General features: G+C 34.3%; 1 protein-coding gene across 3 annotated transcripts in view; it reads right to left on the bottom strand.

Annotated features, from left to right (window-relative positions):
• The window catches only part of MON2 (MON2 homolog, regulator of endosome-to-Golgi trafficking), a 104,444-nt gene that overhangs the window by 54,560 nt on the left and 37,243 nt on the right, over window positions 1–12,641 (bottom strand). For all 3 annotated transcript variants that reach the window (XM_072843043.1, XM_072843044.1, XM_072843045.1), the window contains exons 9-12: window positions 8,543–8,667; window positions 8,019–8,155; window positions 6,341–6,494; window positions 400–632 (exon numbers count right to left, since the gene is read on the bottom strand). In XM_072843043.1, coding sequence (XP_072699144.1) covers window positions 400–632; window positions 6,341–6,494; window positions 8,019–8,155; window positions 8,543–8,667 — 649 coding nt within the window. The remainder of the gene's footprint in view (window positions 1–399; window positions 633–6,340; window positions 6,495–8,018; window positions 8,156–8,542; window positions 8,668–12,641) is intronic.

The following is a 12,641-nucleotide window of genomic DNA, read 5'->3' as shown; positions in this document are numbered from 1 at the left end:
GAACATAAAAAACATCATTGCGGCAACTGGCAAAATTTGAATGAGGTCTGGGATTAGATAATACTGGGTTGATGCTAAATTTATGATGGGATTGTACTGTAGTTATGTTAGGAAACTGTTATTATTTTTAAGAAAACACTAAAGTATTAAAAGGTAATGGGGCATCATGTCTACAACTTCTCTAATATTAGAGAGTAATATTAATATTTGCATATTAATATTAGAGAATATTCAGGGAAAAAGTGCAGTGATGTATTTAATAAAATGGTAACACAAATATGGCAGTATTAACTGGGAAATCAAGGTGAAGGATACATGTGAACTTGAGTATTTCTGCAGCTTTTCTATAATTTCAAATTATTTCAAAATTAAAATTAAAATTACAGACATCGCATATACCTATTTCCTTATCCATCTGGTCTGACGTTGACTGTAATTCTTGCTGTTCTGAAGACTGTGTTAGTGAAGAGGCTGCTTCAGTGGTAGTCTGACATTCTGTTTCAACCTCTCCTAACTCTCCTTCAATCATACTGGTGATTCCACGTACAAGGTCAAGCAAACAATGGAATGCCACAGACATAGCATAACCTTCCGGTATAGTTGGGGGCTCAACTTTGTCCAACATCTCTAGGCTGAAATTATGAAAAAAATCAGAACACTAATTAAAAACCATGATGATGAAAATATATAAAAGTATTTCCATAATTTGTAGTTCAGAGAAGTTAAGAGTGACAAAGTACCAAAAGTGAATGGACATTATTGAATTTATTTCACTTGGAGGAGGCATCCCTTCTCAGTATTCTAAGAAACTGATAAGAAAAATTAAGGCCTGACCACTGCCATAACTAATTATTTTAATACTTTCCTTTTCATCTCTTATGCTAAATATGTCAATATTTTTTTAATATGTCAATATGTTTTTAATATGTCAGTATTTTAACTGCTGGTATTAGAGAAATAAAGACTTACATATAAAACAGAGTACGACTGAGTGAATGATAAAACTTCTCAAACTCGGACTCAGGTGCTTTCAAATTAAGGTACTATAAAATCAAATCAATTCTATAAACAGGAAGATATTTTCACACTGAGAATGTATTACTATGGGATACGCAGCTTATCTATTATCTCAGACACAATCTGCCAACAGGGTAAAAATAATACTCAGAGCATCAATATGTCAGAGTCAAATTTTAGAGCAGTTTCTACTCCATAGTTAGAACAATGCTTTCAAAAGGAAAGGTAACATATCTTTTGTCTTAAGTCATGGCAAATATGGAGTTATGGTTTTAAATTTCTTAAAATTGAAATCTGTCAAGATAATTCAATGGAAAAAGAACTGGTGGTACTGGAACAACTGGATATTCACATGTAAATGAATGATGGTGCATCTCTACCTCATATCATATACAAAAAACTCAAAATTAATCCATGACCAGGGCACCTAAGTGGCTCAGTCAGTTAAGCGTCTACCTTTCACTTGGCTCATGATCTCAAGGTCCTGGGATTAAGCCCCATATAGGGCTCCCTGATCAGCAGGGAGTCGGCTTCTCCCTCTCCTTCTATCCCTCTACCCACTCGTGCTTGCTCTCTCTCAAAATAAAATCTTTAAAAAATAATAATAACCAATGACCTAAACATAAGTGCTAAACCTAAAAACTCTTACAGGAAAACACAGGCAAAAATCTTCACAACCTCCCATTAGGTAATGATCTGGTAGATATGATACCAAAAGCACTAGAAACAAAAGAAAAAATGGATTAACTGAGTTATTCAATATTAAAAACTATTGTGCTTCAAAGGACACTATTAAGAAAATGAAAGGCGATCCAAAGAATAGGAAATTTTCACAAATCATATATCTGGTAAGGGACTAAAGATCCAGAATATATAAGAACACTTACAACTAAATAATAAAAGACAACCCAATTAAAAGGGAGCAAAGGATCTGAAAGGACAATTCTCCCAAGATGATATATAAACGGCCAATTAGCATACTAATGAGATATTCAATGTTATCAATATATAGAGAAATGCAAATTGAAATACAGTACAACATTTAATGTCCACTAGGATGTCTATAATCAAAAGACTATAACAATAATAAGTATTGCTGATGATGTGGAGATACTTGAACCTCCATACACTATTGGTGGGAATGTAAAATGGTAAAAGCAGCTGGGAAAATAGTTCGGAAGTTCTTCAAAGAGTTAAATATAGAGTAATATATGACTCAGCAATTCTACTCCTAGGTATATATCTATGAGAAATGAAAACATATGTCTAAGCAAAAAGTTGTACACAAATGTTCATAGCACCATTATCTCTAAAAGCCAAAAAGTGGAAGCAATCCAAATACCCAACTGATAGATAAAATAATCCATAAATTGGAGTATTATTTAGCCATAAAAAGAAATGAAGTATTAATACATCCTACAACAAGATGAACTTTCAAAATATGCTGAGTGGGGCAGCCCCAGTGGGGCAGCCCCAGTGGCGCAGCGGTTTAGCACCACCTGCAGCCCGGGGTATGATCCTGGAGACTTGGGATCGAGTCCCACGTCAGGCTTCCTGCATGGAGCCTACTCCTCCCTCTGCCTGTCTCTGCCCCCGCCCCCCCCCCCCCGAATAAATAAATAATAAATATTTAAAAAAATAATATGCTGAGTGAAAGAAGCCTGAACAAAAGATTATTTATTGCATGATTACATTAATAAGAAATATCAAGAATAGGTAAGTCAGTAGAAACAAAGTAGATTAGCGGCTGGCAGGAAAATGGGAAAGGGAGAGCCAGGAATGACTGATAAGCAGTATGCGGTTTCTTTCATAAAGAAAGATCATCAAGGATCATAAAGAAGTCCTGGAATTAAAGGTGTTATTGCTTTATTGTTATATCAAAAATAAAATTGAAATCACTAAATATTATAGTAACTCAATAAAAGAGATTTCCAACCTCAAGTTCTAACAGGGATCCCTGGGTGGCGCAGCGGTTTAGCGCCTGCCTTTGGCCCAGGGCGCGATCCTGGAGACCCGGGATTGAATCCCACGTCGGGCTCCCGGTGCATGGAGCCTGCTTCTCCCTCTGCCTATGTCTCTGCCTCTCTCTCTCTCTCTCTCTCTATGTGACTATCATAAATAAATAAAAATTTAAAAAAAAAATCAAGTTCTAACAGTCTCTGAATCATAATCAAGATTGCAGGTAGGTAATTTATAAAGAAATGCAAAACTCAGAATAAACAACACCTATAAATAGCTATCATTTGTTGTGCAATTACTCTTGGCCTGAGACTCTAAGAGATTTTTTTATGTATACTTTCTTGTTTAACTCCTCATGAAATTCCTAAGATACAGATGATGAAACAAGGACTAAAGTGACACAGTTATCAATCAACAGTTCTTAACCCAAGTCTGACTCTAAAGCCTATCAATTTAACCCCTGGTATATGCCAGTTCTGAGGATTTTAAAATTTAGGTAATCAATAAAAATATATTTATATTATTGATTAAGAGATCTAAGCTCAAAAAAGGAAGGTAAAGTTTATGGGTTTAATTATTGCCAAGCCAACGAGCCTTTTAGAGCCACACATTAAGTCTTTGAGTGCTAAGCATTTTTTTTTTCAAATTTCTCTTCTCAAAGAGCAAATGATCTACTGAGAAAATGCATCTAAAACAAAGAAAATAATCCTAAATACCCAAGACTCTAATCCCTAGGTTCTATGGTAAAGACTCTAAGTGTTAGAATAGTTCAGAGAAAAAGGTGATTTATGCTTATTTTTATTTATATACCACAGCCTATAACAAAGCCAACAGTGTCTTATCTCGATATTTCAGTGCTATTTTATTAGAACTAATATATAAATTCCAGTTTCAGATAAAATGTAACCCATTTTTTAAAGTATTTATAAATTTAAGGTAAAGGTGCAAAACTGTCACAAGCCCAAATTTGAAAGGAGCCATTGTGTAATTAGAAAGAATGTCAAAAAAAAATAAATAAATAAAAATAAAAATAAAAATAAAAAAAATAAAAAATAAAAAAATAAAAAAAAAAAGAAAGAATGTCAACACTACTTAGTATAAACTGCTTCCGTCTGTATATCACTTAAGTTTTCAAATGATTATATACTTAAAAAGTCAATAAAAGAACAGAATACACAATGGAGATTTATATGTATGCCTTCAAAGAAAAAAGTGTAAATAACTTTATACTGAATTTCATAACAAATGAATGAAAGATGCCAATTCAAAAGGGAGGCTTCAGTGGAAACATACTAATTCATGTACAAAAGAAAAGCAATATTTTTAGCTATTTTTGACTTCAGAGGTGAGTAATCTCAGTGTTTATAGCACTAAAAAAAAGAAAAATCTATGTTCCTTTAGAGATTTAGTCCTAACTTCGTATTCAAGTGAAAATAATGTGCTGTATTCAAAATAACAGTATTTACTAGCAGAGCTAGTTAAAATCCAACTCTCTAAATTGATAAGGAATAAATTATCAATAAACAATTGGTTCAAGCTTCCATTTTAACGTTTAAAAAGTTATTCATACAACTTTGCCAAGTACTTACTACTCCCTTGTCATTTGTCTTCCTCAAGCATACATCTTCACTATCTCCCTTTAGTTATATATTTGCTCAAACTTACATCCTCAGAGATCATTTCTGTCCCTATCTCTACCTTGGTCACTCTCTACCCCTTAAACTGTTTTGTCTTCAAAGAACTAACCACTACCCAAGGTGATATTATATGTTTATTTGAAACTTTACTATCTCACTCTCTAAAATGTAAGTTTTGTGTTGGGTTTTTTCAATTTATAAAATGAGGTGGGGGAAATGAATGAGATTATCATCTCCATCAGTGCTAGAAATCTGATTTCTTTTAAATTTGATCCTCTAGTATACTTGAGTCACTAGCCTTTGTAGCAAGCAAAAGCTTCTATGAGACTAGGTAACTTTAGTATCTTTTAAATGAGTAAGAATATAATGAATTTTAGTTAAACATTTCAGTCTTCTATGATTCTATACTTTTATAATTTTAGGCAGAATAAAACTGCATGGCAAAATACAATGATTATACAATGCAGACCAATATATCATATAAATTTATCATTTAACTAGTCAGAGAGCAGAGATTGGGCTCATGGGTAAAGGGGAGTGGAAGACACTGGCCTCCAGTTATGGAATGAGCAAGTGATGGGAATAAAAGTTATAGCCTAAGAAGTGTGGTCAATGATATTGTAACAGTGATGTAAGAGGATAGATGGCAGCTACATTTGTCATGAACACAACATAATGTACAAACTCGTAAAATCATTATGTTGTATAATACACCTGAAACTTACATGTGTCAACTATACTCAAATTTAAATAAACAAACAAGTCAGAGCCTGTGCTTCACACTTTGAGTTTTGATTTACAATCATTAGAAGAGTGTTTTAATTATACATGCCAAGCATTCAAAATGTATAGTTGACTGCCTGCCTCACAGTAAGTGCAGTAGTGTTAAATCTACATAGGGTTAATTGCTTTATTTCTGTAGCACTGTTGTTCACTCTGACTCAAGAAAAATCAACAATACACTGTCAAATATGTATTTGTTAAGCTGAAATGGCTAATGACAATAAAAATAACACGTATGTTGGGATCCCTGGGTGGCTCAGCGGTTTGGTGCCTGCCTTCAGCCCAGGGCGTGATCCTGGAGTACCGGGATCAAGTCCCGCATCAGGCTCCCTGCATGGAGCCTGCTTCTCCCTCTGCCTATGTCTCTCTCTCTCTGTGTCTCTCTTGAATAAATAAATAAAATCTTAAAAAAAAAAAAACACGTATGTAATCCATTAAATACTTTAAGTTAATTAAACTAAAAGTACTGTGTGTTAAACTCTAAAAACATAATTAGCTACACAGTTAAAGTAACTCTTCTCACCTATAAAATCTTGAAAGGTAGATATATTATTACTCTCACTTTTTAGGTGAAGGAACTGAGATTTTACAAAAGGTTAACTAATTTGTTTCTGATAACTCAGTATTAGAAGATCTAAATCCAAAGTCATATATTTAAATCAAAAACCCATATAGAGCAGCTGAATAGGTCCTCAGGTAAAGAAACCACATCTTGTTTCACAATGCCGTTAATACTAACACATCAACAAACAGTACAAAAGAAAACAAACAAAATCCAATCCTTGGTAAAATTCTCAAAATATGACAAGAGAAAATTAGTTCTAAATTGCATTAGTTCAAATTGCATTACTAGGCTTAAAATTCAAAGCATAATGCAGAGAGAAAGATTTTAAGATAAAACAGTCCCAATGACATCATTTATTACAAAATAAACTACTACTTACTAGGTGGCTTTTGCACTGCCTTGTACTGTTATAGTCAGAATAGGAATCCAAGTTCCTCTATATTCAAATGCTGGTAGCAAAGTAACACCTCCACCAATCCCCAACATTCCTGAGTTAGCTGGTGTTGAGACAGGGCCACCTGAGTTATTGTTTCCTTTTAAATAAGGGGGAAGACAGCAAAGATACCAATTTACTAATTACAAATCAATAATACTCAAATATCTGGCAATTAAAAAACTGTTCTACAGGAATGGATACTGCACAAATAAATAAGTTTATCAATCCTGTTTTGGCTATTAGAAAGTCTATTTCCCTAGAACACCAGTTCCTTTTTTATAAAAAAGGTACTAATAAAAAACTACCAAGAAATTTTCTAATATAGGGCAGCCTGGGTGGCTCAGCTGTTTAGTGCTGCCTTCAGCCCATGGCATGATCCTGGAGACCCGGGATAGAGTCCCATGTCAGGTTCCCTGCATGGAGCCTACTTCTCCCTCTGCCTGTGTCTCTGCCTTTCTCTCTCTGTCTCTCATGAATAAATAAATAAAATCTTAAAAAAAAAAAAAAAAAAAAGAAGAAAATTTTCTAATATACCTTTCGTTAAACCATCTTTTTATCAGAGGTGAAAATAAAGAATTAAAAACCATTAATTAGATAGTAAATAGTGGAAGACAGAGAAGGCAAAGAGAAACAAGAAGTCATACATTGATCTCCAAACAAGCTTAAATCAAGTTTACCTATTTTGTTAAAAGACTGATATATTCATTTGGGGAATATAATAGTGAAAGGGAATAAAGGGGAAAGGAAAAAAAAATGAGTGGGAAATATCAGAAAGGGAGACAGAACATGAGAGACTCCTAACTCTGGGAAACGAACTAGGGGTGGTGGAAGGGGAGGTGGGCGGGGAGTGGGGGTGACTGGGTGACGGGCACTGAGGTGGGCACTTGATGGGATGAGCACTGGGTGTTATTCTATATGTTGGCAAATTGAACACCAATAAAAAATAAATTTATAAAAAAAAACTAAGCAGAGAGTAGCTTTTGCACAGTGCTACTATGCCAAAACTGTAGTCCTGGGATGGAAATTTAAGATATACAGACCTCACCACTTACAAAATGACATTTGTAAATAATAAAGTTTTATACAATGTTAAAAAAAAAAAAAAAAAAAAAGAGAGAGAGAGAGAGAGACTAATAGACCTCCTAAGGTGGTGACCCAGATTCTTTAAAGAGAGGCACAAAATGAAAATTCTTTAAAAAAAAAAAAAAAAAAAAGATTTTATTTACTTACTTGAGAGAGAGAACAACAGAGAGAGCACAGGCAGAGGGGAGCAGAGGGAGAAGAAGCAGACATGAGGCTCAATCCCAGGACCCTAGGATCATGATCTGAGCAGAAGGCAGATGCTTAACTGACTGAGATACCCAGGTGCCCCAAAATGAAGATTCTTCTAAAATGAGGATAAGTATCTAAAGTCTTATTCTTATGTGAGAAACAAAGTATATCAGAGAAGGAAACATATTCTGGAAAGATAAACACCGTTGCCTCAATGAGACTGAATATTACATTTAGGTAATCCAAATTTCTCTAGTCACAAAATTTCTATAAAATATCCTCTCAGAATAGTGAATATAGTAAATCACACACAGCAGAATATAAAAACAAAATATGAATTAGCTTTTACCAGCTTGGTTTGTTGTAGCAGGATTTCCAGTAGGAGGGACAAGAAACAACGACTGAATAAAAGATCCCAGAGCATTCACGATATCACGAAAAACCTTGGTAGAATGTTGTTTCATATCATAGGACTGACAAAATGACCTGTAAAATTTTAAATGTTTCTGAGAAAAATATTTGAACATATTAAAAAATTTTAACATTTTTTATAGTAAGTGATGTTGATATACCAGTCTGAATGCTATACTTAAAACTTCATCACACCTGATTTTACTAAGTTAGTACAAAGGTTCAGACTGAGAACATCTTGGCCATATTAACCAATATATTTGGGTTGATAGCAATTACTACTCATATTTTTTTTGCCCATCTCTCAGTTGTTTTCCATACTCACACTACTACCCCTCCATATACATACAATATTCAATTTTCTCTGTTTAGAAATCATTAATATTTGGGAATAAATACTTAAACTGTTCCTACTAGCAAATATTAACTTATGTATTTAACAAAATATTGCTGAGGTTTTACCTTAATAGCTGAGGTTGCACACAGAGTCTGTGTATTGATTCTACTGCAACAGCTCGTAGCCACTGTGGTTTATCTGCATCCAAAAATTTCACCAGAAGTGACAGAAATATCTCACATTCAGTTACCTAAAAAGTATAAGACTTTTAAAATATTATTTCTTAAATCTAAGATGAGAATTTACAAATTACATTCCTGTTCTTAGTGTTATGGGCAAACCAATAAAACCTACTAATTTTAAATAAATTAAAATTCTTGTAATAAATTAAAATTCTTAATGGGAAGTAGAGAAAAAGAATGGAAAAGCAGTTCTTTAGAGAAAAACTAATAGTATAAACCATCAATCTCTGTCTACAACCCTGAAAACACAGGCAAGTGATCTGCTAACATGGTTAATCTTTTACCCTTACTCTTTAGAAAGCACTATGCACTATCCCACCATCCTCATTCCGGCAGGAAACATATATCATGTAAACTGCTGACAGGATGTGTGTTCTACTCTTCAATAATACAAGTTTTTCCATATGTTCTTTTGCTGTTTAAACAAAAAAGCAATAAGCCTAAGCAAGTTTAATTTCTATCTTCTATAGGAAAACAAAAAGGAATTTGTAGCATAAGATACACAAAATACTTAGGATAAGTCCTGGTACATAGTTTTGCTTTATGAGTTATCATTACTGTTATTATTAATGTAAGCCATCTCCTCAGCAAGCTCTTTGTAAATAAAAATGTTTGAAGCACATTCTCAACACTATGCATTAAATGTCTGACAAATGAATAAATGACCAAAAAAAAGTATAACCGGGTTTTTCAAAGGTCAATGGATTACTTCTGTTGCACAGTAACTGAGGACATAGTAGGACCTCTGGGAGCTAAGAGTGTGACATTGTGATTACTAGGCCAAACTGAACCCTCCTTTCACACCAACTGCAACGCATTATTGGACAAGTTAGCTGGGGGTACCCTAAAATGAGCGAGCATCATGTGGAGCAAAAAATTTCAGGAACATAGCAGCCTTCAGGATGTTCGCCCAAAGTCTTAGCAGCTGGTATTCTCTAATGGTTTTCAGTACTGTTAACTGGATGCTTACATCTAGGACATAATCATGAGGATAAAGCAGGAGGGATCATTAAAAACTTTATCCTTGGACAGCTATGACTGCGAAAGAAGACAGGGGTTTATCACCATCCTCATCATGAGGACAGTTGAAAAACACTAGCTCAGAAATCAGATGGGCTCAGCTTCTTTACCTACCGAGTGGATGACATGCTACACAGCCTTCTTATAAATAAAGGACAAAAGTATCTACATCTTCCTGAGAAATCAAATGAGAAATCTTAAGAATCAAAATGTCCCCTAAACATGATAAAGTGCCATGCAAATGCAGAGCATGTTATTTTTTTTCTAAACAAATAACCCTTTTAATAAAGAACTGAAAAAGAATTGTGCTGGTGACCACTGTGCAAGTTGTATCTACTACAGATTTTTAACATTAGTGGGTCATCCAAATGTATACTACCTATTTTAGAGTGAAAATAAAATATAAATGTAGTAGAACTGACGGTTCATCAGCTAAGTTTTGAGGCCAGAAAAAAGGATTCTCAGAAACATCATCATTATATCACAGCCAGAGGCAATACTGTTCTAAAACTTGCCTTGAAGAGTATATCATTTTTTCTCTCCTATGGGAGATGGACTACAACATGTATCAATCAATTTATACTGTAGCCACTACAACCTTGTGATTTGGGTAAAGGAGAGCCTCCTCCTGAGGTCTGGAACTTTGCTGTCCCTTCCTCCTTTCTTGCCAAGTATGAAAGTCTGATCAGAGAACTCATGTTGAGGTCATTGAATTATTCTTATGGAGTGTGCCTGTTGTGCATCAGTTAAGCCTTTTCCCCAAGAGGTTAAACTCAGAGGGAAACAGGTATTAAGACTGGTATCTATGGCCTAAGTCCAATTCCTTGTGGCATGAAGATACTTCATGAACTCCATTATACCACCATAAAGAGTGATGAATGCTTTTGAATTCCTACAGTCCTCAGGTAATGCACAGTAGTCAAGAGACAAATGATGCTTAAGATTAATCAAAGTCATCCTGGTAGAATTTCTAATCACAGTATTACATAGATTTCTTCTGATAAGGGATTATTACATAATAATATACATAAGATAACTGTTGGCTTAGGACACAATAAAGAGATGCAGGAGTCTATCTCTCAAGGGCTGATAAGAGTTAATAACCCTATAGCTAATGGATTTGTTAGTGCTAAGATCCTTTGTTGGAGACATCTATGTGAAGAAGTGGAAAATTAAGTTGAGTTAATTTAGCCCCATTTATTCCTTCTTAAAAGCAGTGAGTCAAAGGCAGAAGAGAGATATGCTGGCCACTTATAATTAAGTTTCATAAATTCCTTAAACATATCTTCCTTAAAAAGATTATCTGGGCACAAAGCCTAAAATAAATGATTCAGAAAACAGAGAAGCACCTAGCTCAGATGATAAAAAAAAAGAGAAAGAATATAATATACTAGCTATATTATCACCCTTTCTGAATGACTGGGGCATTCCAATTTCCTCTAGTCAGTCTAGGTATATTAACACAACTGAACTTTGAATTTTAGTTATCTTTATCCCTGAGCTACTTGATAGAATAAGATAAGCTGATGAATACTGGGGGAGAACAGATTCACTAGTGCAGTGATTTCCCCAACATGGGGTCAAAGTGAGGTCACAATAATTTTTATAGTAATATAAGATATTACTTGCCATTTTCATTTTATTAACATTTGTACTGACGGTACAAAAGCAATGGTGGGTAAAACAACTTTGGCAAGAATCAAGACACTAACAGCAAACTGCACTAGTGTCTATTCTTCATTGTCACTCAGTTTTTTTTTTTTTAAGATTTTATGTATTTATTCATGATACAGAGAGAGAAGCAGAGACACAGGCAGAGGGAGAAGCAGGCTCCATGCAGGGAGCCCAGTGCGGGACTCAATCCCAGGACACCAGGATCACGGCCTGAGCCGAAGGCAGACTCTCAACTGCTGAGCCACCCAGGCATTTTTTTTTAAAACCACTCAGATATTTTTTTTTAAAAAAAGGTCTATTTCACTAAAAAACCATGATGAATAAAAATAAAACAAAAATAGCAAGAATACAAAATTTAAATTATTGATTTTAAGTCTAACTTATAAGTGCATGTCTTTTTAATTTTCTGTGTGACAAAATGAGAATCCATATGAAGCATTGTTACTATATATCAACGTACAATGGTTGTCTGGAGGAAAAGCACAGTTCAGAATGATTTAGTCACTTTTTCGCCTATGGAACACCATTTTGACTGAAAGAGCAAAAGATAAAATACAACTATTTAGACTTGTGTATAATGCAGATACTTTGTCAAAAATGAACAAAGAAAGCTTGTCACTTTCAGGGAAACAAATGACAGTATTTGTTGCCAATAGATTCAAGCTTTCAAACAAAAACCAGTGTTTTAGAAAACTCGTATCTACCATTGTGACATTGACAACTTCTTAATAACAGGAGACTTATCTGAAAAATAGCTGGTGACTAACCTACATAATTCTTGGTAATGTATAAAGTGTTAACATTTGGAATATCTGCATCACTAAAATACATATTACAAAATCATGTATGGAGAAAAGATACAATCAGAGCACAAGATGAATCAATGAATTTTAATGTAACCAGTATGAAAATGTCATTTCTAAGTTTTCAGATTCTATGCCTTTAAGCTATCACTAGTCCATTTTGGTGTAGTATCAAAGAAGAGGATCTATTGCTAAGATAATATTAATATCCATGAGGACAATTCTGCCTTTTTCAACTACATAACTTTGAGAAGCCAGATTTTCTTTATATGCTTCAACCAAAACAAAGTAGCACAACAGAACGAAAACAAAAGATATGAAACTCCAACTATCTTCTACTAAGCCAGCCATTAAAGACATTTGCAAAAGTTACAAAATCTTTGGGTTGCCTGGGTTACTCAGTCAGTTAATCATCTGACTCTTGGTTTGGGCTTAGGTCATGATCTCAGGGTTGTGAGACTGAGCCTCATGTCAGGCTCTGCATC

The sequence above is a fragment of the Canis lupus genome, chromosome 11 (genome assembly GCF_048164855.1).
Source record: "Canis lupus baileyi chromosome 11, mCanLup2.hap1, whole genome shotgun sequence".
Taxonomy (NCBI): Eukaryota; Metazoa; Chordata; class Mammalia; order Carnivora; family Canidae; genus Canis; species Canis lupus.
The sequence above is the reverse complement of the archived record's forward strand: the minus strand, read 5'-3'. Positions and strand labels throughout refer to the sequence as shown.